The 26,385-nt window shown below is 40.6% G+C and overlaps 1 protein-coding gene across 2 annotated transcripts in view; it reads right to left on the minus strand.

Moving 5' to 3' along the window:
* The window catches only part of KCNJ6 (potassium inwardly rectifying channel subfamily J member 6), a 169,606-nt gene that overhangs the window by 42,162 nt on the left and 101,059 nt on the right, over positions 1-26,385 (minus strand). For both annotated transcript variants that reach the window (XM_021299680.2, XM_021299679.2), the window contains one exon: positions 1,264-2,184. In XM_021299680.2, coding sequence (XP_021155355.1) covers positions 1,264-2,161 — 898 coding nt within the window. In that variant the 5' untranslated portion in view covers positions 2,162-2,184. The remainder of the gene's footprint in view (positions 1-1,263; positions 2,185-26,385) is intronic.

The following is a 26,385-nucleotide window of genomic DNA, read 5'->3' on the forward strand; positions in this document are numbered from 1 at the left end:
AGCAGTGCATTTACCACTTCAAATTCTCTGCCAAGTTCCTTTCATATTTTTTTTTCTTTTTTGTTTTTTTGCTCCATTTTTGTCTCACACGTTTATTATATGGTGACAACTGCAGTTTTCTTCTGACACCACATAATAGATGTGTGAAACACACACAGATGTTCTAGTAAGAGACTGCTCTTTATTTCCTGGCTCCAGTTGCAAAACATGAGTCAGGGTTAGAAAGGTTATACCTCTGTCAGAGATGTGTAATCAGCATCCTCAAACTTCCCTAGTTTTTGCTAGAGTAGTGGGGAAAAATGGCAAATCTTCTTTTTCTGTACTCAGTGTTTCCTCCTCCCAAGCACATATTTTCTTCATTTTGTACTTTCAATTCCCTTGTATTTATCATATTTACTCCAGAGATTGATGCTGTCATTAATAGGAAAAAAAGTATACTAGCATTCTGATTGCGCAAGGTACAGCAGTTTTAGAGAAAGCATCCTCCTACTATTCTGGCTTTAACACAAAGGAGAAACATTATTAGCCCATTTGCTGTGTCGAGTGATATCTGATGTTCTGCTGTGTAATTGTAGGTAATGACCAAACAGCCTCTCAGCAAGACTCTGGTGACATAACATCCCTTATTTATATATAGCAGATTTAAGCATTCTGTACACATCTGCAGTGTGTAGGGAGCCTCAGCGAAACACAAAATCAGACAGATCTTTTGTGAACTGAAGTGCAACAACCCCCATGTTACAAGTTAAAACAAAAACAAGCAAACAAGCAAAAAGAGAAAACTGAACACATTATCACTTTCTACTGGATCCAAACAAGTTAGGACTTTCACATGTGAGGCAGTTATTTTGCAGTTCCCCATGTGTGACTGGAAGCAGCAGGAATTATGGTACTTCCATGTTAATCGTAAAGAGAGTTTTATATTGAATATTTTTCTAAATCATTTTATCCCACAAGGTCCTAGTGGGTGAATTGCTCCTGCAATAGAATGACAAATAACCGGGTGACATGCTGTGAAAAATTTAGAAAATGAGAAATGCTATCCCGTTTTCCAAACAGAGCAGAAACAACACTAATTCCATTAGGCAAGATGGAACAGACAATTAAACTGGGCATGCTTTTAATTTTGCAGCTAACCAGATAACTAATGTCTTTTTCAAATATAATAACTATTGAAGTGATTCCTTTAACGTGAAGCAAACCCACTGATTTTCCTTTCTAAAATTAAAGCATTTACCTTATACAAAGTATAAGAAATGTTACCTGTTGCCTCCACCATTCCTTCTAGGATTACAACAATTTCTAGCTCCTCTTTGGGTAACTGGGCTTTGGAAATCTCCCAGAAAGGACTCTGCTGGTTAATTTCATGGCTGATGATCAGTGGTGAAACCAAAAAGAGACGATCATCCCCTGTGTAATAACCTACGTTGATATCTGTCTGGTTGAGTGGTATAAATTCCCCCTCCTTTGTCTGTTTGGATTTGATCAACTTGGCTCGTATTGATGCCTCTACAATGTGTGAATTCCTAAGGTCTCCTACTCGGAACATCAGACACAGCTTTCCATCCCGCATGGAAATAACTGCGTTTGTAGAAAAAACCAAGGTTTCTGCTCTCTTCTTGGGTTGGGATATTTTCACAAACATGCAGCCAACCATGAAAGCGTTGACGATAGAACCTAAAACAGACTGCACTAAAAGCAGAATAATTCCCTCGGGACACTTGTCCGTGATGACCCGGTAACCATACCCAATGGTGGTTTCTGTCTCGATTGAGAATAAAAAGGCTGAGACAAACCCATTGAGGTTGCTGACGCATGGGGTCCACGTGCTGTCCCCTATATGATCCATATCTCCTCGCATGTAGGCAATTAGCCACCAAATCATTCCAAAGAAGAGCCAGGTCACAGTGTAAACCATGACAAAAATCAACAGGTTGAACCTCCACTTGAGATCGACTAAAGTAGTGAAGATGTCAGTCAAGTAACGGTAAGTCTCTCTGACATTCCCATGGTGGACGTTGCATTTCCCATCTTTCCTAACATACCTCTGGATTTTTCTCTTGGCACATTCTTTGTTTATATTTTTTGGCAGATCCTCTCTAGCTTGTTTGGGCAACTTTGGCTGATGAATAGTGACAGGGCTCTCTATGTCCTGCTCCATTGAGTCTTCTTCCAGTACGTTAGCTGCCATTAAAAACAAACAAACAAGAAAAAGGCAGGCATTATTTTTCTTATTATTTCTCTAAGTCAACACACAACTTCTTCCTGTATTACTGGCATGAAATCACTTTTAATCAATGAAATTATCATCCTTGTTCTTTGCTCACCTATTAGATGCACAACACAGAAGTCAAACGATGTCAAGCATTCCCAATTTGTTGCTAAATAGAATTACCTTGAAGAAAACTCATTCTTGTATCAGGTCATCCTATCTATACCCATATTTAGATTCTGCAAGATGTGTTCAAAAAGATATTTCTTCCCCCCAACCCCCTTTACAGTTTAATAAATGACGTTTATTATGTACCAAGAAAGATCTTCTGGGAGATAGCTGATATAAATGAAGAAATGGATTTGCCTGGGGGCTTCAGTCAAAAAGATGAGTACAGAAAATGAGGAATTATTGAGCTATTTTTTCTATCAATTGCATTGCTATGGGGAAAGTACTAAATAAGTATAAGGAATTTAAAAAAACCCAACATTTTTCAGAAAGAACCAATCCTGCACTTGTTGAAGGAAAGACAGGCTTTAATGCAATATATACCAAGAGCAATATATACCAAGAGCAACACAAACACATTTCCATTCCCAGGTCAGGAAATAATCCATCCTCCCAGTAACATAAAACATACAGTACTTCAGAACACGATTTCATTTTAATTCAGTATGCCTGTGGCCTTTAATTCAAGTGTGCCTTTTTCTCTAACTGTATGGGCCTACCCAGTGTTCCCCCGTAAGTGTCTTATGAGAATTGTAAAACCAGAGATGACAGTAACTGCCTTTTTTTTTTTTTTTTCTGGCTTCCCAGCTTTTTGAGACAAATGGCTTCATTATGCTTCTGTGCAAGAAAGAAGAGTTTTGCATGAAGTTGAAGAACCGGTGAGGTCTGGGGTAGCTGTTTTCCTTTTACTGGAAATCCTTCTGCACTCTGGGGCTTGTTCCTGCAGGAATTTCAGCTCTTGAACTCCTGATTTTCTCTCTTCTGGCTAACTGCTACCATTCTGCTGCCAGGCTGTGGAAAGAAAAGGCTTCTGCTGGCTCTGCCTGGGCACTTGGCTCTGAATATAGTAGCACTGATGTGATGTTTTACCATTGGTTTACAGAGCTGCTCCTCCTGAACAGTTAGGGTGTTGACCTGCATGTTGTCGGTGTCCCTTGTAATGGCCACAGTTACATTAATGTGCTGTGGTATCTGCTGGGCTCCATGTCTCCACTTCACACTGCCCTGGGCAGTAGACCCAAACCCCTTCATGTGGGGAAGCTACAAGGGAAGCCTGGACTCTTGTCCAGAGAGAAGGTTGCATGAGGGGCTGTTTTTGGTGGGACAGTGTGGCTTGAAGAGCATTCTAGTGTCCCATTCTTGGAAATACGCACTACATAGCAGATCATCTGTGGAGTCTCACAGCACCTGTAGCTTTTTCCTGATGTGCAGACTCATTCCTGTGGAGGAACATCACAGACCCTTGTAAAGTTTTAGGGGTGGCTGAAATCACAGAGTCACACAGAATCACAGAATGTTGGGGATTGGAAGGGATCTTGAAAGATCATCTAGTCCAATCCCCCTGCCGGAGCAGGAACACCTAGGTGAGGTTACACAGAAAATAAAAATCCATTGGAGACAGTTTGCCTCTCCTGACCAGCTTCACTGCCAGCCAAGCCTCTGACAGCCATACAGCCTTTTCTGTGTTAAAAGAAAGGCTCAAAGACCAACAGTAGCATGGAAACCCGATAGCAGTTCTGTGTTTAAAGACTGTGCATTCCATCCTGTGTCACTTCTTCAGTTTGCTGCTGTGTGTAAAGAGAGCATTATTCAGACTGATGGTAGCGTCAGCACTGGAAGTCATGTTTGAAGGCAGTCAGTTCTCTGAATGAACTTACCCCAGTTGGTGACAGTGTGCCTACTTGCATTATCACTAATGCTATATAATGCATGACGAAATAAACACAATGAAAAGGCATTGCAGAAACTTTGTGAGGCAGACTTAAGCCAGAAAATTTGAAGTTAAGGCTTCACACTTTATACTTAACCCTCTATTGCGCCTAAGGAAATTTTAGTCCACAGGAGCTATCACATCACGGGAGTAACAGACCCCTTAAATACTTATGAACACCCTATGAAGGCTCTGGCTTTTGAGGCATTAAGGGACTGTATGTTAGACTAGTAAAGCTGGTTTACTGTCGTTCATTGTATTTAAGGCATTACGAATATTTTGCTTTCATCTCCCAGTTAGAGTCTGGAATGAGCACAGAGACAGTGTGCAGGTGTCTCCTGTTGCCTTTGAGAATACACCTTACTTTCAACCTTGCTATTAAGAGCAATCATGTCCCAGATCTCCCTGCCTGAGCATCTCTTACCAGAAATGGCAAAGTGTACAGAAAACCATAAGAGGGCTGGGAAGGGACACGGGTGCTGATTTTATTAGTGGCATCAGGGGAAATCCAAAGGTATGTCCCCATACAGGGATACCTACTAGGCATGTGCTGCACCCATGTAGCCTGCTTTACATAAGATGTTTATTTCCTGTAGGAGTACTTGCTAGCAACAAAGCACCTTTGATCCACACAACAAGTTTTAGTCATGCTTTCAAAATGCTTCATGTTGATTAAGCCCTTGTGCACCATAACCAGACTTTCCCATCCTTTGCAGTACAAGAGCTGACACAAAAAGAGAGGTAAAGGCCACGTTTTCTCAAGCAGCCACAGGTTTTGTAGCAGGAGCGAGGTACCTGCTGTGCTCCCCAGAACATGGTGGTGGGCTGTCCCTATCACTGTAAGTGGCCTTTAGAGACCTGCCCCTTCCAACGTGGGACAGTTTTTCTTACCCTTGAGAGGTCGTACCAGCCCCGAGTCATGCAGGTATGTAAGAGGGCAACTTTGGACAACCAAAGCCAGTGGCTGCATTTAACATAAGTCTCTTTCAGTTATAGCATCTTTTTAACACCCTTGTGGACATTTTAATTTCCCTGGGAGCATCTGGCCATTTTGTAAACTCTTCAGGCTCTTTCCAGAGCTGTGATTTCTCAGCTCTCAGGCAGTTTTTGAGAGGAAAAATTAAGGTCAAGTTTTTAGTCTTTTTCTGCAAGGTGTCTGTTTACTCCTTCCCTCACCCAAATTCTCCTACTGTGAGACCCATCAAATACCTGCATAGGGAGGTTTCTAGATCAGAATCACAGCATGACACTATCTCCTGGCCTGAGTTCTTACTACAAAGTGAACCTTGGGAGCATCAATTCCCGAAATAAGTGATCCAAGGATTGTGCATCTGTGTGTTTCCATGGAAATGCTTGATGAATAAGTTTTAAACACATGGCAGGATCCCTGTTCACCACTAAGGTTGAGGAACAGCCACATATTGTCAGTGCCTTTGCCACAAAACAGTTTGACTAATTATATTTTTACTTGATATCAACCCAATTAGCTTATGCTGTTTATTTCATTTAATTTTCCTTCTGGTTATATAATGGCTGTCATGGTTCCAAGAACAAGGGAGTGAATAGCAGCTATCTCATTTGAGAGCTATTTTTACTCTCTCAGCTTTTCTTCATTACAAAAATATATACATATTATTAATCTGTGCTGCAAAAAAAATTGTACCTCTTCTGAATGCTTCCCCATCTGCCAGTAAACATTATGTTTGTTTGAACACAATGGCCAGGTAGTAATACCATGCCAATTCAGGCCAATTTAGACTACTCCATTCAAAGTACTTGTTTCAATGAGTCCCTTAAGCAAATGCATACAACAAGTATGAGATTTGAGTGACTTGTTTCATTTCCCAGCAAATGACAAGGACTTCTCCTAAATAACTCCCTGAATAGTTCACTTGTGTTTCATCGTAGCAATATGTACTGTCTATGGCTACATTAGTAAATTAAATGTGCCCAGGCCTATTCTTTAGCATGGAGGCTAAATGGAGTGGTACAGCCCACGCTTGTATTATTGAACTCCCGTTGTTTTCAAAGCAGGGTAGGTAGTCTCATGCAATCTGCTTATTAGGAATAGTCTGTATCCCATGCTAACACCTGAAATATAGCCAGGAATTGTGTGTACTCAGTTTTGCACTGGTCAAAAGCATGCCAGGGGCTTTTCTAGGAATTTTACCATAAAAGGAATTAGGTGCCGGTGCTTGGGAACATTTTATTTTCTAGTAAAGATGCAACCAGTGTTGGTGTCCTGGTCTTGTCTGTTGCAGAAAAGCATTGGAGAGGAACAATCCAGTGTTTCCAAGCACATATTTGTATTTAGAGTCTGAAGAATAACATGAATCCAGTATCAACAACTGACCATGAGTTGTACAGGAGATGCTCTCATGATCTTCAGGGCTCTGAATGTTATGTATTACTATAATCCCTTAGCAATAATTTTATCATTAGCAATGTGATTTTTTTGTACATTGGTAGTGCTTCAGAGATCTTTTCCTAGTTCTGTACAAATACAAAGCAAAAGTAGACATGTAAAGAGCATACTTGTCTAATTTAAATACTTGTAGTCTGCTTTGATTGTATACTGTATTAGAGCAGCAGGATGACCTGCGAAATAATTAGGAGGTTTAACACAGAATATTAAAATTTGTGACTGACCTTTTCATAACAGAAACTGATATAGTTTAGTGAATGTTTCACTGTAATTTAGTAGACTAATTATATCTCTTGTAATATAGTTGTGAGTAGTTTGTATGCAAATTTATTGAAAATCCACTATTTAAAAAAAATCATTTATAAACTACAAAGTGTTCTCATGGGCTTTATCGCACGTATACAAATGTTGAGTAGACATCATTTCAACCGTCATTTCTGTCTGCACACAGGTCATTCCCCACCGTCCTAATAGGATGAGAGCAACTTGTAAGTTAAGAGGGCATTTGCATTTGTAAGGTCCGAGCTTGCTTTTTGTGAGCATTTTTCAGCATTCACCTGTCACTTGCTGTAATCACAAGCCTCCCTGACACTGAACTCTTCTGCGGAATATATGGAGGTCCTGGAGGCTCTTTCTGTTCCCCACTGCCTCTGCGAGGTTGTGAGGCTTTGACATCAGAAGGCGGCATAGCGCTGCTCAGCACAGGGCATTTTCTGCAATGTTCAACACTCTGCTCTACATTGGGATCTTCTCTGTTTTATTTCTTGCTTGTGATGCAAGGAGAAGTCAGAGAGAGGAAGCAGCCGGGAAGCTTTCAAAATGCTTTGCCTGATCGCTGGCTGGTTTTAGCCATTGTTGCAGACCTTTGTAAAAATCTCATGTCTGATGAGCAGCGAGGGCACAGGAACAGATATTCTCAGAATAGAGGGGGATTTGCCTGTTCGATGAACTCAACTTGTATTGCTCTCAGTGAGATCAGGTAATCTGTACTGCAAGACACTGTGTATTATCAGTAGATATGAGGAGAAAGAGTCTTGTTTACAGAAAAAAATTGAGCTTTTTATGATCAGCTGACAATTCTAAGCCGTCATTATCACAAAATGCAGGTTTCCTTCTGAAAAAGAAAGGAGTTAGGGTCTGGTCCTGTGCTGTTGAAATCAATGCAACATTTTCTATTCACTCGGCTGGGAGCATTGTCTAGTCCTCGTTTTGAAATGTTGAAATGTTCAATAAACACTGACTTGGCAAATTAATTCAAGAACAAAATTACTTATTTGCACCCATAGAATCATAAATATAATTTCAGAGATAGCACGTGTGTGATTTAAATTTATTTTAGCAGCAGTTTTCACTAGAAACGAGATGCAAATTGAAGCACATTTATGATTAGAAAGGAGGCTGTAAGGATGATACCTTGTTGTTTCACACTACCTGTTTCATCGTTGCCTTCTAATTCAACTTGATAAAAATAATGTTCTGTATTTTCATGTCTTTTAAGCCTGTGCAGCTGCAAAAAATCAGCCTGAGTAATGCTTTGCCTCTATGCAGTACAAACATTTCCATTCATTTCTGATTCTTGGCCCTTTTATAATGCAGGATGGAAAATGAAGCTGATACACGAATTTAAAAAGAAGTCTCTGGTTTTGATAGTCATTTGACCTTGTAGTTTTCGTATTGGATTCTAACCAATTTTGTTACAGAACTCAGCACTAAAGGCTCCAGAATGCTGTTTACATCTGCTCTGCTAAACATAGTTTCATTTGAAGTACAGGGAAGCCAAACAGCCTCAGCTTTGTTATGTATATGGGGCAGTGTAAAAAGGCTACACATTCTGAACCTGTGAAGAAGTGTGGAGACAGTTGATTATCAACATCTTCTACCTTTCATTAGGCAGAAGAATTGAATTATGAAACTTGTTTACTCCCTGAAGTCTGAATGCTTGGATTCAGTGTCAATTCAGAGCCATCTCTAGTGCAAATGTCTGGCATAAAAAATAGTTTTCTGGAATAAGGAGAGTTTGCTGTTACATATCCCTGCTCCTCTATGATTAGTCTAGTTATACATGATTTTTACCAGAATTTTGGATTCCAGAAAAGCTTCAGCTAGAGGTTCAGAGCAGGAAAGAGTTCTGAAAAACTGTGAATCTACTCAAATTAACCTATTGTTTTTGATGTCTTTCTCAGCAGGTGAGAAAGATAGAAAGGATGCGGGTATTTTTGGACTTGGAAAATGAATAATATTGTCACTGCTGCTGCAAGCAGTGGAACAAGGTCAGTGGCAGAGACAGCCCAGGTGTCCCACTCTGAGTCATGCCACCTGGCCACATCAGACCTTGGCTCACGTCTAGCATTTCCATGTGGCAAAACTACTGGCAACTGCTGTAGTAAGGATAATAGGGATCATAATGATTCACAGTGCTGACAGTCCTTAATACCTGCAAATACTCTCCACATGCTTTCTTGCTGATACCTCTGCATCAGATATAGGTCTCCCCAAGTTGCTGTAAGATGTCATTGTCTGACGTGCCCCCTGAGAGATTTCTTTTATGCAGTTACCCAACTACAGCTATTTCTGCCAGTTACTATCACATGTACTAATGCCAAAACTTTTAGTTGTCAGTTGCACTATTTCTTCAGAGATTTGCTAAGAACTCAACTTTTCATCTCTGTGGGATGTACCAGGAAAAAGGAGAAAGCACGAAGGAAGCATACTGATCTGACTGTTATCAGTTTCAAACTGTTTGTGTTTATGTGCTCTAACTGCTAGAAATAAAAATAACTTTAAAACCTGCTTAAAATAATATAATATTTTGGGTTATATAAATATATATAATGGGTTCTTGAACAACGTCCTGCTTAACACAGGACCAAGTTCAAAGTTAGATTACTTTGCTCAGGGTCAAAGTTGGGAGTTTCCACAACCTCTCTGGGTCCTGTCTCAGTGCTGCACCTCTCACATCAGGGATTTTTTTTTCTTTATATCAGATTGGAATGTCCCTCACTGCAGCTTGTGCTCATTGCTCCTTGTTTTTCCCTGTGTACCTCAGAATAGTATGGCTCCATCTTCTCTGCAGCTTTGCTTTAGCATCTAACTGTTGATTTACAGCTCAGCCTTCTGGAGAAGTTGCGTGAGGGCTGGGTAAATCTGGTGTCTCCATATATTTTCCTTACTGATTATGTAGAAAAAGAGTATTCTCAAGTTTTGTGAGAAGAGTTGAGGAGAATCAGTTCCTTCTTCTCATGATTCTTTCCCATTAAAATTTTTCCAACTGAAAACTCTAGCAACAAAAATTAGCTGATCAGCTGAACCTTTCATATAGATAATTCTGACTCATTTGATTCTGCACCTCTAATGACACTGATATCTGGGGAGTGCTCCTGGTTGTTTCTGGAAGCTGAAGTGTAAATAGGAGCTTGGCTGACCTGTCCAATGCTGGTTATCTGTACTGCTAAAAGTTAGCAAGCTACCTGTCCTGGCTATGGCCCATGCCTTCTAGTCCTCTGAGACAACACATGGGAATGGTTTGGAAGACAGTATGTGCCACGGACTATTTCCGTTAGACAAAACAGATGAGACTGCATCAGATTTTGCTTCTTTTATTCTCATCTGTCAACACTGTCCAGGCAGGCTTCACTCCCTCAGACATCTCCGTAGGCCTTCATGCCACCTCTGTGTCCAGCAACATATAAACTCAGTGTGCAGCACAGATCTTTCGTTATTTCAGATAATTAAAAGTGGAAAAAAAAACACTGCCAATATCCTAATTATGTCTTAAAACTAAGAGATGTGAAGTCCACAAAAGATTCAGAGCTGTACCACTTGCTCTCAAGGCTGAGGAACAATTCCTGGCCTGATTTTCTTTAGCATTGTGGATGTAGTCAGATTGGTGATGGGCCCAGTGCATGTTCTGGTAAGTTAAAATTTAGAAATCAAGGCAGGCTGCTATTACTCTTGTCAAAGTCTACATGTCCAGTTAGGTCATTAGAGAGGAGAGAAATAGACCGTCACAGAAAAAGCTGATATCACCAGTTTTCCCAGACCTTCTCTCTCTTTGTTGTTTTTTATTTCAAATATATTCCTGTCCTTTTTTCCTCCCCTTCCTGAAATAAAGGTGGCTTTACTTGAATTTCCATCCTTGGGATAGCCCAATACAATTTTTGCCTGCATTACTGAATGACTTGAGACAGCTTTGTGCCTGAATATTCATAGAGCTCCTTGGACAGGCGTTGGAACCATCTTGACTGCTGCACAGACATTCTCTAACAGCTTGCTTTGATCAATGAACTATCATAAATACACGGCATAGGAAGAACAGAGAAGAATATTTTTGTCAGAAAGTAAGGACTCGATTCAATCAATATGCTGTACCAGTTGACTGAAGCCAATAACTTATGAAGTAAGCCTGCAGACCAAGCACGAGAACTTCTAGTACTTTCCTACAGAAATGGCAGAAGACACTGTATGTTGATACAGATCTTGGACCTGGCCAGCTCAGGGCTAGGGGCTCTGAGATGACTTTGAGAGTGTTTGTTTTTTCTCTGCAAAACATCACCTACACTGATTAAACTTTCCTTAGGTCAAGATGATAGTTCACTGGGGAAACCACCTGGCATTGACACCATGGGTAGCGTGTGTGTGTGTGCGTGACAATGCAAAGTAGCTACTACTGGCGCTACTCTGCAGATGGGCTGATTTTGCCCATCAGTGTCTTACTAGTGAAGCAAGGCTTTTGGAGTGCAGTTTGAATGCCATTGGTAAAGATGAGGTATTTGAAGTAGAAAGAACTGTCACTTGCTATGTCATCTTTTTCAAGAAACATGGACTACAGAGAACAGAGTGACTTTGAAGCACAGATACCTGATTCCTCCTACCCTCAGTTCTCAAAACAAGAATGAAAAAATGTCAGAAACTTCCTTCCTTAAATTACCTTTTTTATCCCCTCAGTTTACATCCAGCTGTACCCCAAACAGGCTGTGCCCGGGTCACAGACATTGCCTAAGTGTACTGGATTTCCTTCTTCTATTACTGTTGCATGAAGTTAAAAAGGGAATTAGAAAGACTGGGAAAATTGAAACAGCCAAAAACTTTATTTTTTTTGTCAACAGAGATTTTTTTCTTGATAAATTCTTTTCAGGCAAAGGAGAATTTCAGTGGCTTTTGTTCAAGGTAACATATTTCAGAAGAGACAGGTGCTCCTCCCTTACAAAAATGAGCCTGAATTTTAATTCAATGTTTTTGCACACTTCAGAAGAAAAAATATTTATTTTTTTCTCATAGATGCTGGGGAAACAACATTTCTGTGACTGCTGCTGTCTCTCATGGTGGTGACTTGGTGGATGTACGTAGTTTTCTGTCAGCTGATGTGACTGACATTTTTCATTTGGCCTGACATACAAAACCAAACTCTTGCATGCAATTGTTGCTTCACAAATGACATTGTCTCTGAGACCAAGCAGTTACTCTTGTTACTTAGTTTATCTGAACAGCTGCCATGTTCCTTACATCCCCTTCCTCTTCCATTTCTTACTGCAGTTGATACTGGGATTCCAGCTGCTTTCTTTAAGCTAAGTAATTAGGCCACCATTAGCTTCATCCCCTTTCCCTGCCAAAAGAAGTCACAGTGAAATACAAAGACCTAGTTTTTTGCTACTGACTTCCCAGTTTCTAGACTGCAGAGAAAAAAATAACTGAGAAATAAGGCTGGAAGTGACATTTTAAAAGACATTTAGAAAAAGTAATTTTTAAAAAACTCCATAATTTCAACTGGGTAAATGTTTTGTTTCAGGTTGTGGTATTTTGATAGCCTAGAAATAGTGCAGAATAGTGCTTTAGTCATGAATCCTAAGGAAATGAGCGTATCCATCACTGCCTGGACTCCCCTCAATCACTTTTGAAATTTTGGCTGATATTTAGGCTTTTAGTTTTCTTTCAGATCTTCAGATAGATTCTGAAACATGGACATAGCAGCATTTGACATTGATGTGAAGGCCTCGGAAATACTAAATTCCTACCAGTATCATGAAAACAGACTGAATTAACCACATTATCAGATGCCAAAGAATCTGTGTAAGAGAGAGCTACAAGAAATGTTTCTTCGTCATGAGTGCGGTTGCTACTCCCAAAGCTACAGTCAAATATTTTTTTCAAATAGCTATTCCACTTAATGGCCCTGAGAAGTTTCCTCAAAAAAGATGTTCCTACTTTGTGTGGAGCCTGAGAGTTTTCTGCTTTTATTTTTCAGGCAGTAAGAGTACAGCCACAAGTTGGATCTGCCTAATGCTCATATTTGACGTAAAGACTTCAACAGTCAACAACAGGTTTGTTTAGGTCAGAGTTTGTGGCTTTGTCTACTGAGTGCGAGAAAATAAAACTGGCTCAACTTACGCCCTTTTTTTTAAAAAAAAATACATTGTTTAGTTGAATAAGAACAAAAGATCAGATGATATTTTTGTTTCAATCCAAATTTTCTGTTACCTTTGTTTAATTTGAATCAAAACCCATTTACCCTCTCTGCAATGAGCATCAGCTACACAGGGCTTTATATCCATCTACATATGAATTTGTTAAAATATGTATTTAGGCAAGTACAATGTCAGACTCCAAATGACTTAAAATGTAAGTCAAAACCACAAAAAATGTTTCCATGTCAACAAATACCAAATTTTGTCTTGAAATAAACAATTCAATGGTGTCTAAACAACCACTTGCTATGTTATTTCACTCAGCTTACATAATAAACTAAATAGGTCTATAAACTTGTTTGAAAAAAAGAATCAATGGAATTGCTGTGAAATTGCTATAATTGCTATAATTGCTATTATCCTTTTCTAGAGTGAAATAGGTATCAAAAAAAGAATTGTAAGCCCTGAAACATTTTGTAAATTGGATTCAATTTGACCAACAGGATCTTCCAAAATATTTTATGAAGGAAAAGACATTTGATTTCAGACTTTCAGAAATGTGGCATTTCGTCTGTGAAATACTGAAGTCTAGGAGCTTTTAGCAACAGTTTCAGACTTCACATTTTCACTCTTTGTTCACAGTAAATTTTTACTTAACTTTAGGAAACAAATGTCTTCAAAAGGATCAAATAACCTCAAATTTGAAGTTTTGTTTTTTTTTTGTTTTTTTTTTTTTTTTACTTTGTTAAAAAGAATGTAAAAGTATTTTTTTTTTGCTCTTAGTTTTTCCTATAGTATTTTTTCTTTTTTTTTTTTTTTCTAGTCTAAGTGAACATAACCCATCATTCACCAGGATTGTCCCATGCATGAGTCAATAGTTCATCGGTTTCCCCTCTAAAAATAAGGTACTTTGAGAGGTAACTGGAGCCTTTCTGAAAGACTTGGAGATACTGGGATCTCATGTTATCCCAGCTGGCTAGTTTGCAACATCCAGTTTCTGAAAATCTGTTAAGGATCTTGGTGGCATTTGATTCCTGATGGCATTTGATTCTGGGTGGCTGAATGTAGAGTTTAACATGAAAATAAAATACTAGTGTAGATTTCAATTATCTTTCTACAGTATGTATGGATCTTACCAGAACAGGCTGAACCAGTATTATGTTTTTTAAATAATTGATGTTTTAGAAGGTACATTAGCCTTCAGTTAGTAAAGCTCATCTATCTTTATTGGAGCTAGCAAAGCCTGGCATGAGCACAAGTAATTCAAAGTTTTAATAGCCTTTATATGTCTTGAGAGAAAAGAGTAGTTCTGCTTTTCATGTATCTCTTGATTCATATAGGGAGAAGATCTGCTTTTGAAAGGTATGAGCTATCTTTCAGGGATTTGCTCATAAACATCAGAAATACAGATTGCTCTTGTTAGAGCTACTACCTGAAACAATAAAGATGCTGGAATAAAATGTGAATTCTATGTCTTTTTTAGTCAGGTACATGTAGTTGGACTCACTTAAAGAAATAGTTGATAAAAGAGCTGACCTTTTAAAGAGAAAACAGCTCCTGTGCAGTAAACAAAAGTAAAAAAAAAGTATTGAGCCCACAGAGGAGAGCTTTTGATAAATGAATAGACTGTAACAAGAACACACTTCTTGTGCATCCAAAGCAAAATTAAATGGAAAGCCGATAGAGCTTGGCTGCTTCAGAGAGGTTTTCATGCATGAAATAAGAGTGGAACATTTGCAAACAAATCACCTTGTGTATTGGGTAGGTTTCTGGTTTTATTCTGTTTAGAACTAACTCAGAGCCCATCTGTGAGGCAGAGGCCAGTGGAAGAAGGATAATGCTTTGCCAGAAATGAAGCAGGGTTTCAGCTGCTCACCCTGGTGCCTGAGTCCTCCAGCAGCTCAAGCACCATAGGAGCCCACCTGGCTGGTCTAAAGGGTGTGACTAGTGGCTTTTTAGATGCCCAGGCTTTCTCAATAGGGACAGCAGTTGTAAGAGAGGGCTTCTAAATCAGAGCATGTAAAATGGCAGGAATGCACATGGATTCATTTCTAATGAAATGACAAAAGCTTTAGAGGGCCTTCCCAGGAGGTCTGATTGTGCTATCCTGGTGTGCCTGTTGATGTGGGAACATCAGAGGGCATGGGTGTCTGGGAAAGAAATGAGGATCCTGGGATGTAAGAGGTGTAGGGGGATGGTAGTCAGGCAGAGTGAAATACGTGGACACAGGCATGGGCATGTTTAAGCAGGCAGAAACAGGAAGTGCAGGCAGGCAGCTGGTGTGAAAGTAACTACAGTAACGCTACAGTAACAGAGATAGGGAACTGGCTTTGTATTCGAGAGGGCGATGGGAAAGGAAGAGCTTGCAGTATTCACAGTTGTCTGGGTTTGTCTGTAGGATGAGATTCATTTGTTGTGTTACAGAGAGTACCTTTGTCTCACTCCTTGCAGTTCTGTGGCAAGACAGCCCATTTATGCTTGAGCTGTAACTTCCTTCTCTTTGTCTGGGACAAAAGGTGTTGGGGTGAATTATGATGAGACAAGGAAAAACAGGTATCAGTTTCTTTCAGTGACTTGCCCAAAGTCTTACTCAAATCCTTGACTCTCATCTAGGGTCTCAGCTGGTGCTGGATACCTCAGGACTTGGATGCACCACCAATGAGGACCTGCACAGATTCCCTGCATCCCATGGATGGTCAAGATGAAAATTAAGATTCCTTATTTCTCATTTGAGACCTGAGACCCGAGGGCTGCTTTGCTTCCAAAATGGGAAAAAAACAGATGAGAGTCACAGCTTCATTTTTTTCTCAGGGCCAGGAGCCACCTTCAAAAACCAGGTAACATAGTATTGTACTGTGTGTTTGCATGGTCTCTGGGCCTCAGGAGGCCATGGAAGATCTGAGGGTGGTAATAGAGATGGGCAGCCAAAGGCATGGAGGAGTCTCAGCACTTGCTACTCAAAGAGATGGTAAGAAAAGCCTGAACTCTTCAGTTTAAAGAGGCTGAAGGCTGAGAGGGATGGCATGGAGGTGGAAAACAGAGAATCTCAGGGTACTGTGGATCCCATACAACCAGTAGGAGATTGGTTTTAAAACAGTTACAATAAAGTATTCCTTTAACACCAGGTAGTGGCTTCAGAGGCTTGCTGTCCCTGGGAGACTGTGGAGCTGGACAATGTCAGGAAGTTTGAAAGTGGTTTGGCAAGCCCATAGATAGAGGTCTTTGAATAGACAGTGAAAGGATGGGACAGGGATGCTCCTCCAAGAGGGTTAATGCAGGAGGTAGGGTTGCAGGGGAATAGGTGGGAAATGTACCGCCAGGCTTTCATGCTCTCCCTACCATGGCATGGTAGAGCACTTTTCTTCTTATATTCTCCCAGGGGTATAATATCCCTGTTTCTCTTTTTGAAGTCATTGACACATTCTCCGAGGTTAATGGGAGGGTTCATAAGAAACAGACAGATGCTCAGAAAGATATTTTAACTCCATTCTGATAGGATAACTTTCTTGTTCACGTAAATACTGTGATTAGTTCACATCAGAGGTGGTTTGGTCGTACTTCACTGCTATGATTTCTGAGTTCAAATATAGACTCTTAGACTTATTTTTTTTCCTAGCCTTGCTAGTTGCCAAGGAGATCTAACCATGTAGATTGTCTGCAAAGGTGGTAATTAACCAGCAATGAACAAGATGGACAGAAAGAACTTATTGGTAGAAATGAAAATTTCAAAGCAGTTCTTTCTTTTAATGGCTAGCATGCAGAGGCAATCTGATAAGTTCTTTTCATACTTTGAGCAGGCATCCTCATTTTCCTTCACAGCATGATCTTGTAAACAACTGGCTTTCAGACTGGTGGTTAAACAAAAAAAATGAAAAATGTCCTCAGATTGATTTGGATGGGATTTTTTTTCAGAATATCTGGCATTTAAAAATAGGATCCAACAAATTATCCTGCCTGCCTATAAATAACAATAGTTTGGATTTATAACACAGTGTTCAGCAAAATTATAGGGTCATAAGGTAGGGAGGAGCAAAGGCAAGTGCCATTCATATAACATGTTCCTCTTTTTATCCTACGCAGACTTAGCTGGTACATGGGGTGAGGAGTCTTGGATTTGCCTTTGAGTAAAGAAAAGACAGGATTTGAATTTGGGCTGTCATTTAAGCCTGATGCTTACTATGGATGTTGGGAGAGAGGAAGGGTGAAGGAGAGGTAAGAAGGGTCTTAACTCTTACTGACTCTCTTGGGAATGCCACCTGCATTTCTCTACTAATCTAACCCGTAAATATAATACTGTTTCTGTATATAATAGCTATATTTTCCTCCTTAGGAAAAAAAAAAAGTTGAAAAATATTTACCTAGGTTGACCCAAATGTACAGATTTTAAGCTAGAATACTTAAACCACCACTTTTTCAGTAAATAGGTTATTTGCCACCAAAATGCCTCATAGGCTATGTCTCAATGTAACTTACAGGCACATCTAGGATGATGCTAAAAGAGAAGTTGTAAAAGAGAAGTTCTTTGCAATATCAATTGGGGAAGGCTCAGTGTGGCTGAGAGTTACCCAGACACAACCTGTGGGGAGGAAAGTGGAAAATCTGCCGGTTTGCTCTGGCCTTGTCACTTTAGGAAGTTTTATTGTTATCATTACAATTTTTATACAAACTGGATTAAGATTTCGAGCTTCTCTCCAACTTTCACACCTCCTATATGTCCCAATACAGACCTTATTTGTGTTAACAAATGCATATTTATTTCTATCTACACAGAATATGTGGGAGTCATGTGTGAAACGAATAATGAGAACCTGAGATACATGGAATACAAAGCAATGAATATGTGTTCAGGAAGAGTGGGGGAGACACACAGGAACCTCTTTCTTATCTGTATACAAACATATTTTTTTTTCTCCATTGGATACTGAGCTCTGAAACAGTGACTAAACCATTTATTTTGGGGCTGTTAACTCCTCCTCCAGCTTGTGAGACTGGTATTTTGCTCTGGAAGGCCTGTGCATGAAGCTGCATCAGAGAAAGTTTTATCTGATGCTTCCTCAAGCAGGCAACAGGGAGCAGTAGCAGAGCAAGCATTTCCTTCTGCCTGATGTGTCTGGCTGCTGGAGAGTAGCCCCAGACCTTCTGCTTTCCTCTGAAGCCCAAGAGAGCAGTGCATTTGTAAATCAGCACTCCCGGAGGAACCTGAAATGATCAGCAGTGCTAAAGCGAAGTGGAAAAAGCACTGCTTCTCTAGTCACAGACTGCCTCTCTTGGTGAAGGGTGTCAGAGGCAGACAGCAGGATTTATCTGCTCCCATACAGAACACTGGGAAGACAGCTTGGATAAGGGTGTAATAGTCATGCAATGAGACATTAACTCACTTGACACCTCTGTTAATGTTGAAATAAAAAAGGTACAGACCTATGTACTTTCTGTAGACTGATACGTGATAGGAGATGCTGATCACATTTCTTATTTTTGTGTATGTATAGGGACCCTAAAGAGAGCTTTATCTGAGGGTCCCCTGCAAATTTCTTTGAGACTTGGTAAATGGGGGACTGGGAACAAAGACACTTGCTGCTGCATGATCATCTAAGCCTTCCAGGGACTCAGTCATCACCTCTAAAATAGAGAGAATCTCAGCGACCTTCAGAAAGAGGAAGGAAACATATAGACCACACTGGATGTTACTTGTGCAAGTACCAAAGAAGCTGCAACTGCATTTCTAAGTTAATCTTCGTTTTGAGCTCTGATCTGTACAAGGAGCTGATGTCCTCTATGGCCACAGGACTGCCCCCAGTGTACAATATGACAGGAACTACACCTTTACCACATCAATGTATTTATTATCACTGTCTTATACAGAGCAAGCTCTGCTAGCAACATCAGGCAAGCTATTAATAACAGCTGACTGTGGTAAATGTCTATTAGTTACAATTGATTTCAGCGTTTTGTGGCTGACCTGAGCATAGGCAATCAGACCATAATACTATTCACATGTAAATTAAGTACAAGTTCCTATTGAAGGGATGATGTGACTAAATGGTCAGCCTCTTGCTTTTCATCTGTGATCAGTTTTAACAAGTTGCCTGACTTGCTTGCTTTCACCTTCCCTCTCTTGCAACTACCTTGTTTATTTATTTTTATATTTAGCATTAGTATGCCTTGTCTCTGGTAAAGCCTCCTTGTCAAATCAGTAAGGAACAGTGTTTCTTCACTCATCCTGCCCATCATACTATTTAAGTATGCTGATGTTATTTGGCCCAGGCAAAATTAATAATAGGAACTAAAAAATGCAGCTGGACACACTAGTAAGTATGTTTGTAGGAGGCAGCTATGTATTATTTTATCTCCACATAGGCGGGGAAAAGCAGTGCTCAGTGCTGTTCACAAAATGCTCCCTTTCTTTGGCAGGCTGAACACATTTAATCTTCTGTGGTGTTATCCTAGGAACATTAATGCAAATAAGGGTGGCCTGGAATCTCCTGTAAGAGAAGTCATAGCTTAGTCAGGAATCGTAGGGTGAAATTTCAGGAGGCGTACTATGCTGGGCATCAGATTTAGCGATTTTAAAGGCCCTTTTTGACCTTTTGATTAAAAAGACTCCCAGCATTTTTTCTCCACCTCCTCATAAAGCTGCCTCTGCTTTCAGTCCTTCTGTTCCATCCTCTTCCTCCTTAAAATAAATTGGAACTGTTGGCCTCTGGTCAAGTGACTTAGAGCTGTAGAACAAGGCGGTATCCATAGGAGAGAACACCTACACCCTGTTTTGCTATGTAAAGCAAGGACTAGTGGATAAAGTAGGAGTCTGGCAATTATGCAGCATGGAATCTCTGACCTGGCAAGGCACTTAAGACTGGATCTAGTATTGGCCTTGAATCCTGTTTCACTTGATTAAGTGCTCAAATTCTTGTAAGATCCAAAAGCATGGGATAAACCTTCCCTGGACACTTTGTACTTCTGGCACTTACACACTTTTGTCCAAGTGGCTGTTGCTGAAGTGGGTCTGGTACTTTCACAGTGGGCTACAAGAGAAGATACACTGCCATAATGCAGTGCGATTTGGCACTGGAAACTGGAAGCCAGCAATTGTCAGAAAGCGGTAGCCAGCTCTGAGCTGTAACAATGATGGTTTGGGAGATTTCTTTTTCCTGTCCTTTTACAAGACACAACAGCAGAGGAGAAAGAATGTAAAAGCAGTCTTTGTAATGCAGTAAATTCTGGGATAGATTATTTTCTATGACTGAGGCTCTGCCAATCTCCCTGCTGTGCGGGGTATCTGGATGCTGGTGAGGACTCCTCGACTCTGTGCCTGCTCACCTCAAGCAGTGCATGCACAAGGCAGAGAGGGTTACCAGGGAGGAGGTGTGGGAAACTGCTTTGCCACCTGCTTGCCCATAGGAGTAATGCATACAGGGAGTTCACAAAGTGTGGGGGCTCAAGGGGACACAGTTTTCCATTTCCGAAAAAGTCTCTCCAGAGCCTTCTCTTCTCCAGGCTGAACAATCCCAAGGCTCTCGGCCTTTCTTCATAGGAGAGATGTTCCATCCTTCTGATAATTTCTGTGACCCTCTTCTGATTCTACTGTAACAGGTCCATGTCCTTCCTGTACTGAGGGCTTCAGGGCTGCTGCAGGACTCCAGGTGGGATCTCACCAGAGCAGAGGGGCAGAATCATTTCCCTCAACCTGTTGCTCACACTTCTTTTGATGCAGCCCAGGATATAGTTGGCTTTCTGGGCTGCAAACATACATTACCCACTCATGTCCAGCTTTTCCTCCACCAGTACCCCCAAGTCTTTCTTGTCAGGGCTGCTCTCAATCCCTTCATCCCCCAGCCTGTATTGATACTGGGGGTTGCCCCAACCCGGGTGCAGGACCTTGTACTTGGCCTTGTTGAATCTCATGAGGTTCATATGAGCTCTTTTCTTGGGCTTGGCCAAGTCCGTCTGGATGGCATCCTGTCTCTCAGGCATGCACCACTCAGCTTGGTGTCATCCCCAAACTTGCTGAGGGTGCACTTGATCTCACTGTTTATGTAATTGTTGAAGGTATTAAACAGTACTGGTCCCAATAACAGATCCCTGAGGGACACCACTCATCACATTTTCCTGCTTGGGATTTCTAGAAACCTTAACTTTTTTTTTTTTCTTTTTTTTCCAAATATATAAAAGTAACATATGATTCACTAATTTTAATGGACATGCTGATATTCAGCTTTAATAGATCTACTTTGATGAGGACAGTCAGACTTCCTGCTAGTTTCAAATTCCAAAGAAACTTCTGCTATGGAAAGGAATATTAGAAGTACTGGAAGAATTTCATTTTTCTCCTGACCCTTGTAAACATCAGTAGGAGAAAAGTGTGTTGATCACTCTGTTCACTAGGGATATTATTAGCATTTGCTTACACTTCATAGCTTCTGCTCTGTATGAAGTGGTGAATATATGGTAACTCTTTGGAACAGAGAAGTGAAATGCTCTGAAAATGGAAAGAATCTGTTGTTATAAATGCAGGGATTTGAAGGAGAAAACCATAAGCAGAGTTTAATAGATGTGAGAGATAATATGTTAGTTGCAATGGAATAAAGCAGCAAAGAAGACTTAGCAGGTTGTGTGTCAGGATTTGTTTATTTATTTTCATGAGGCTTTTCATCCTCAATATCTTTTCTGTCTAAAATAAGAGAGGGATACTCTTCATTTCCAAGTTGCACTGGGATGTCTCTAAATGACAAACCAATTTGGATATTCTGTTTTTCTTTTCACTTGTTATTTTCCTTTGCATTGTTATCACTCTTTCTGAGTTTTAGAGCTTTGTAGCACGGGTTTTGGTTACAAAAATAGTGGAAATCAATACCATCTTAATATCTTGTGTTCTCATGGTCTTTTTTGAATTGTGTACTGTTTTCACATGTTTTCAAGGGAGTTGTGAAGGTGCCAGTCTGGCTAATGTAACTTGTCAGTGCAAGCACACTGAACACTTCAAGTTATCAGGTGTTAAACTCTCCTCACCAAATACACTAAATAATCCAGCAGCTACTGAGCTTCATACTTGTGGGTAGAAGAGATCTGAGAGCGTCTTAAATCTCTGGGTTGTAGACAGTGTTAATCACAGAGGAAAAATGCGTAACAGCCAATAAGAAATCAAGGAAGTCACAGAGAGATGTTGGTCTGTCTTTTCAAATACAGTTTACTACCCATACTCTGTCTCAACAATGTCTTTCAGCATTCAGTACCTAGCATTAAAGTAATTATTCCTGCCAAGGTAGTTGTTAAGACTATCAATATTACCCCCACTTTCTATTGTGGAATCTGTCAGCCTGCTATAGCATTTCAGATGAGGCAGTTGGCAGCTTTATGTTAAGCACTAGCCTAATGCGCATGCACACTATAAATCCAGTCACCTCCTTCCAGAAGTACTCTTCTAAGTAATTATTTTTCAGTTAAAAATAATTACCCTTTCCCTCATTCAAGCTTCATCTTCTTCTTCTTTTTTTTTTTTTTTTTTTTCCACCCTAACTAATATTTTTTAGACTGACCTTTCCCTCCAAAAGCTTCAACGTTAAGGATACCCTTTCGACTCTTAAACAGGACACTGCACTCAAGTGGATGTGCAATGGTCCATTTCAAACTGGGCTGGTACCAAGCAAGAAGAAGAGGTCTGAACACAAAACTGCCAGGAACAAAAAAACCTAACAATCTCACTGAAGAAATGGAAAGTTGGAACACCTGTATTTTTGGTTTTGTTGAGACTGCATTCTGTAGTAAGTGGTTCAGTGCAGTGGAGAAGTGTGGCATATTTTGCAGTCGTGAAACTCACTGTAGAGAAAGAGGAGATTTAGGGAAACTCAAGTAACTGCCTCCAAAGAAACTGCTAAGAAGGGAAACAAGTGGCTTGTGCGATACAGAGGATGAGACTTCCACTGCTTTGTCTGTGGACAGAGGACATATTCAAAATTGCACTTGGCCACGTAACTGCAACTGGAATGTTGTCTGGCCAATGTGACATTTGACAAAAGCAGCATTTTTGGGGGGCAAGAGAGGAAGTCTTGTGGTCTGAAAAATTTCATCCTAAAACTGGAGGTTCACTCAAGAGTTACTGATTTTTCCTTTACATATTTTCCATTTCCTTTCCTCCTCCTCAAATAGCATTTTACATTTTCAAGCTTTGTCTCAGGTGACCCTAAAGAGACTAAACCTTTTGCGTTGTGAAATTAGGGAGTTAAATGTTCTGACATTGCTGCAGTTGTATTAACTATGACTATTTGTACTTCAATTTCGTACTACTGTTTTTTTCAGAATTTTCCTTAATTTTGTGTTTTCAAGCACATTCAGTGCTCTTCTTCTGTTACAACTTCCGGCACTAGCAGACCATGTTGGTTGTGTATATCCGTAAACATGTTCCATGCGGAAGACAGAATGTCAACTGCAGTTTTCATGGCAATGGTAAGATTATTCTTGGGAATAAATTTATATTTCATTGTCAAACAAAACCATAATCCTATCACTTGGTATTAATTTCTTTTATTGCTTGAATTGGAGGGAAGCACTTGGGAGAAGGAGGCAGCCCCATTACAGTTTCTCTTGTCTGAGGAAAACGCAGAACTCCCTCCACCTAGAAAACTGAGTTTAGTGTGAATTTAATTATCACACTCTGCTCCCAGGAGCATCCTGTCTGCAGAACAGGCCCTTTTTTTTAAAACCATGAGTCTTTATGCTTCCCTGGCCTGCACGTTTGAAATAAAAACTCTGTCACTGAGAAGGACAGTCTGAAGGTTGTGGGCAGGTACTTACTTTTCAGGTAGAGCATTTCTATATGGCTTCTGTGTTTTCCATTCTGTCCTTCCAAGGGCTCTCATATAAACAGTTTTATTAGAATGGATTATCTACACAGCGTACTGCCTTCTGCTCATTTATTCATCTACTGCTCTGGCCAAGTGTCTCCTGTCCTCTCTAGTGGCTGGACAGTAAACCCACCCTATCTGTGATCCATGTTTTCAACATTTCTGTTTTTTGGAGTAAACTTCTTATATTGGATTTTTGCTTGGGCTCTTTATCTATTTGTGGACTTCTTACAGCTGGTAAGGAAAGCCCCAAATGGAAAATGAATATGCAAGAGAGCTAGAGTTCCTTCAAACTACAACAGAGAGAGAGCAGAAGATAATTTCTGGAGTAGAATCTGATGTTTTTTCATTCATTTTCTATTCACAAACTTCTAATGATTTCTTGGCAATCACACTGGAAACAATTTGATAAATACTTCTGGGACTTTCTTCCCTTTAGACTTTCCCTTGATGAACTTATCCTAAAGAGTTTGCTGTAAATATTCAGTAAGCTGGGTTTGACATCTGGGCTTGGTTCTCCAGCTGGGACTAGTCACATAAATCCCATGACGTTTTTGCCATTTCCTGGTTGGATGGGTTGGAGAACACATGGAAGCTCTGAATTTGTCACTGGGGCCATCAGTGCAGCTGAGAACCCTGAGCTTGTGCATCCACGCAGTGTCACAGCAGTGCCTCACTGCATGGGGACACCAGCCTGGCTCCTGAAGGAGCTGTTGGTGTACTGGTGCTGTGCTGAGCCTGAACGCCTCACCCAGGGATGCCACCTCTTGCTTGTGGAAGTCTTGCCTTATACCCATGCCTCTCCAGCTGTGAGATGCTCTGTGCCTGGGCATCCCCTGAAGGTGCACAGGAGTGCAGCTCTCCAATGGGGCTGATCTGCCTTTGGCCTTGGAGCTGCCTGAAAGATAGTCTGCTGGCATGGATATGCCTATGAAAAGTAGCACAGTCAGAAGGAGAAAGGCAAAAAGGAATTTTTGTTAAAAAGCTTTGCTTCTGAGCATTGATATTGTTTTGAGAGAGACCAGGTTATTGCAAGATGCTCATGCTACTGCAGGGTTAACCTTACTCTTGTCCTGTTTGCTGTTTTGTTATGAAGAATGAAGTCTCATCTTCTTGAAAGAGCTTTGAGAATGTTCTCTCACAGATGTGGTGAGCCAATAGAGCTCACCCAATATAGCTTTCCTGGCATGGATATTCAAGTCACTTGACACTTAGTGAAGACCTTTCTGATAAGAAAGAACCTTCTCCAGAGGTCCATTCCAACACTAACCATTCTGTGATTCTATGATTCTATGAAGTGTCTGCTGAGTCTTTTTATGTAAAATAATATTTCAATTGCCCTTAACATACTTTAGCCTCTGCATGCTGTTTAGGAAAAAAAAAAAAAAAAGATACCAGAAACTAATGTTTACAGGCTTTTAAAGGAACAACAAAACAGCCATTAACTGGTGGTAACCAGTGGTTAAGAAAAGCTTGCATAACTCATTTGCAAGTGGATTATTCAATGCACTCAGTTGCACTTTGCTATATTTCTGTGTTTCGTAATCTTACATCAAAGATTTTCGTCTAGCTGTTGCAAGTTCTACAGGACCAAATTGTGCAGCAGGAAAACTCTGACATGGTTGCCATCATGGAAACATGGTGGGATGGCTTATACAACTGGAGTGCTGCAATGGATGCTATAAACTCCTCAGAAGGCATAGGCAAGGATGGAGAGGCAGTGGAGTAGCCCTGTTAGGGAATGTTTTGTCTAGAACTTAATGATGGTGACAACAGGGTTGAGTGTTTATGAGTAAGAATCAGGAGAAAGCCCAACATGGAGATACCCTAGTGGGAATCTGTTACAGACCACTCAATCAGGATGAAGAGGCAGATGAAATATTCCATAAGCAGCTGGGACAAGTCTCACAATTGCTAGCCCTTGTTCTCGTGAGGGACTTCAACTTACCAGATGTCTGCTGGAACACAATACAGAAGAGAAGAAACTGTCTAGAAGGGTTCTGGAGTGTGTAGAAGATGGTAACTTCCTGATACAGCTGGTCAGTGAGCCAAATAGGGGAGATGTCCCACTGGACCTGTTGTTAGTGAACAGGAAGAACTTGTGGGTGATGTGATGGCTGGAGGTCACCTTAGGCATAGCAATCATGCAGCGATCAAGTTTTTGGTTCCTGGAGAAGTCAGGAGGTGGATCAGCAGAACTGCTATCTTGCCTTCCAAAGGACAGACTTTGACCTGTTTGGGAAACTGGCTGACAGGGTCCCTTGGAGGCAGTCCTGAAGGGCAAAGAAGTCTGGGAAGGTTGGACATTCTTTAAGAATGAAATCTTAAAGGCACAGGAGCAGGCCATCCCTATGTGACAAAAGATGAGTCTGCAGGGAAGAAGACCAGCTTGGCTGAACAGAAAGCTTTGGCAGAAACAACAAAAAAAAGGAGAGATTATGATCTTTGGAAGAAGGGGCAGGCAACTCAGGAGGACTACAAGGATGACGTGAGGTTATTCAGGCAGAAAATTAGAAGGGCCAAGAAGGCCAACAGTGTCCTGCTGTGTATCAGAAATAGTGTGGCCAGCA

Source organism: Columba livia, chromosome 1, assembly GCF_036013475.1.
Source record: "Columba livia isolate bColLiv1 breed racing homer chromosome 1, bColLiv1.pat.W.v2, whole genome shotgun sequence".
Classification (NCBI taxonomy): Eukaryota; Metazoa; Chordata; class Aves; order Columbiformes; family Columbidae; genus Columba; species Columba livia.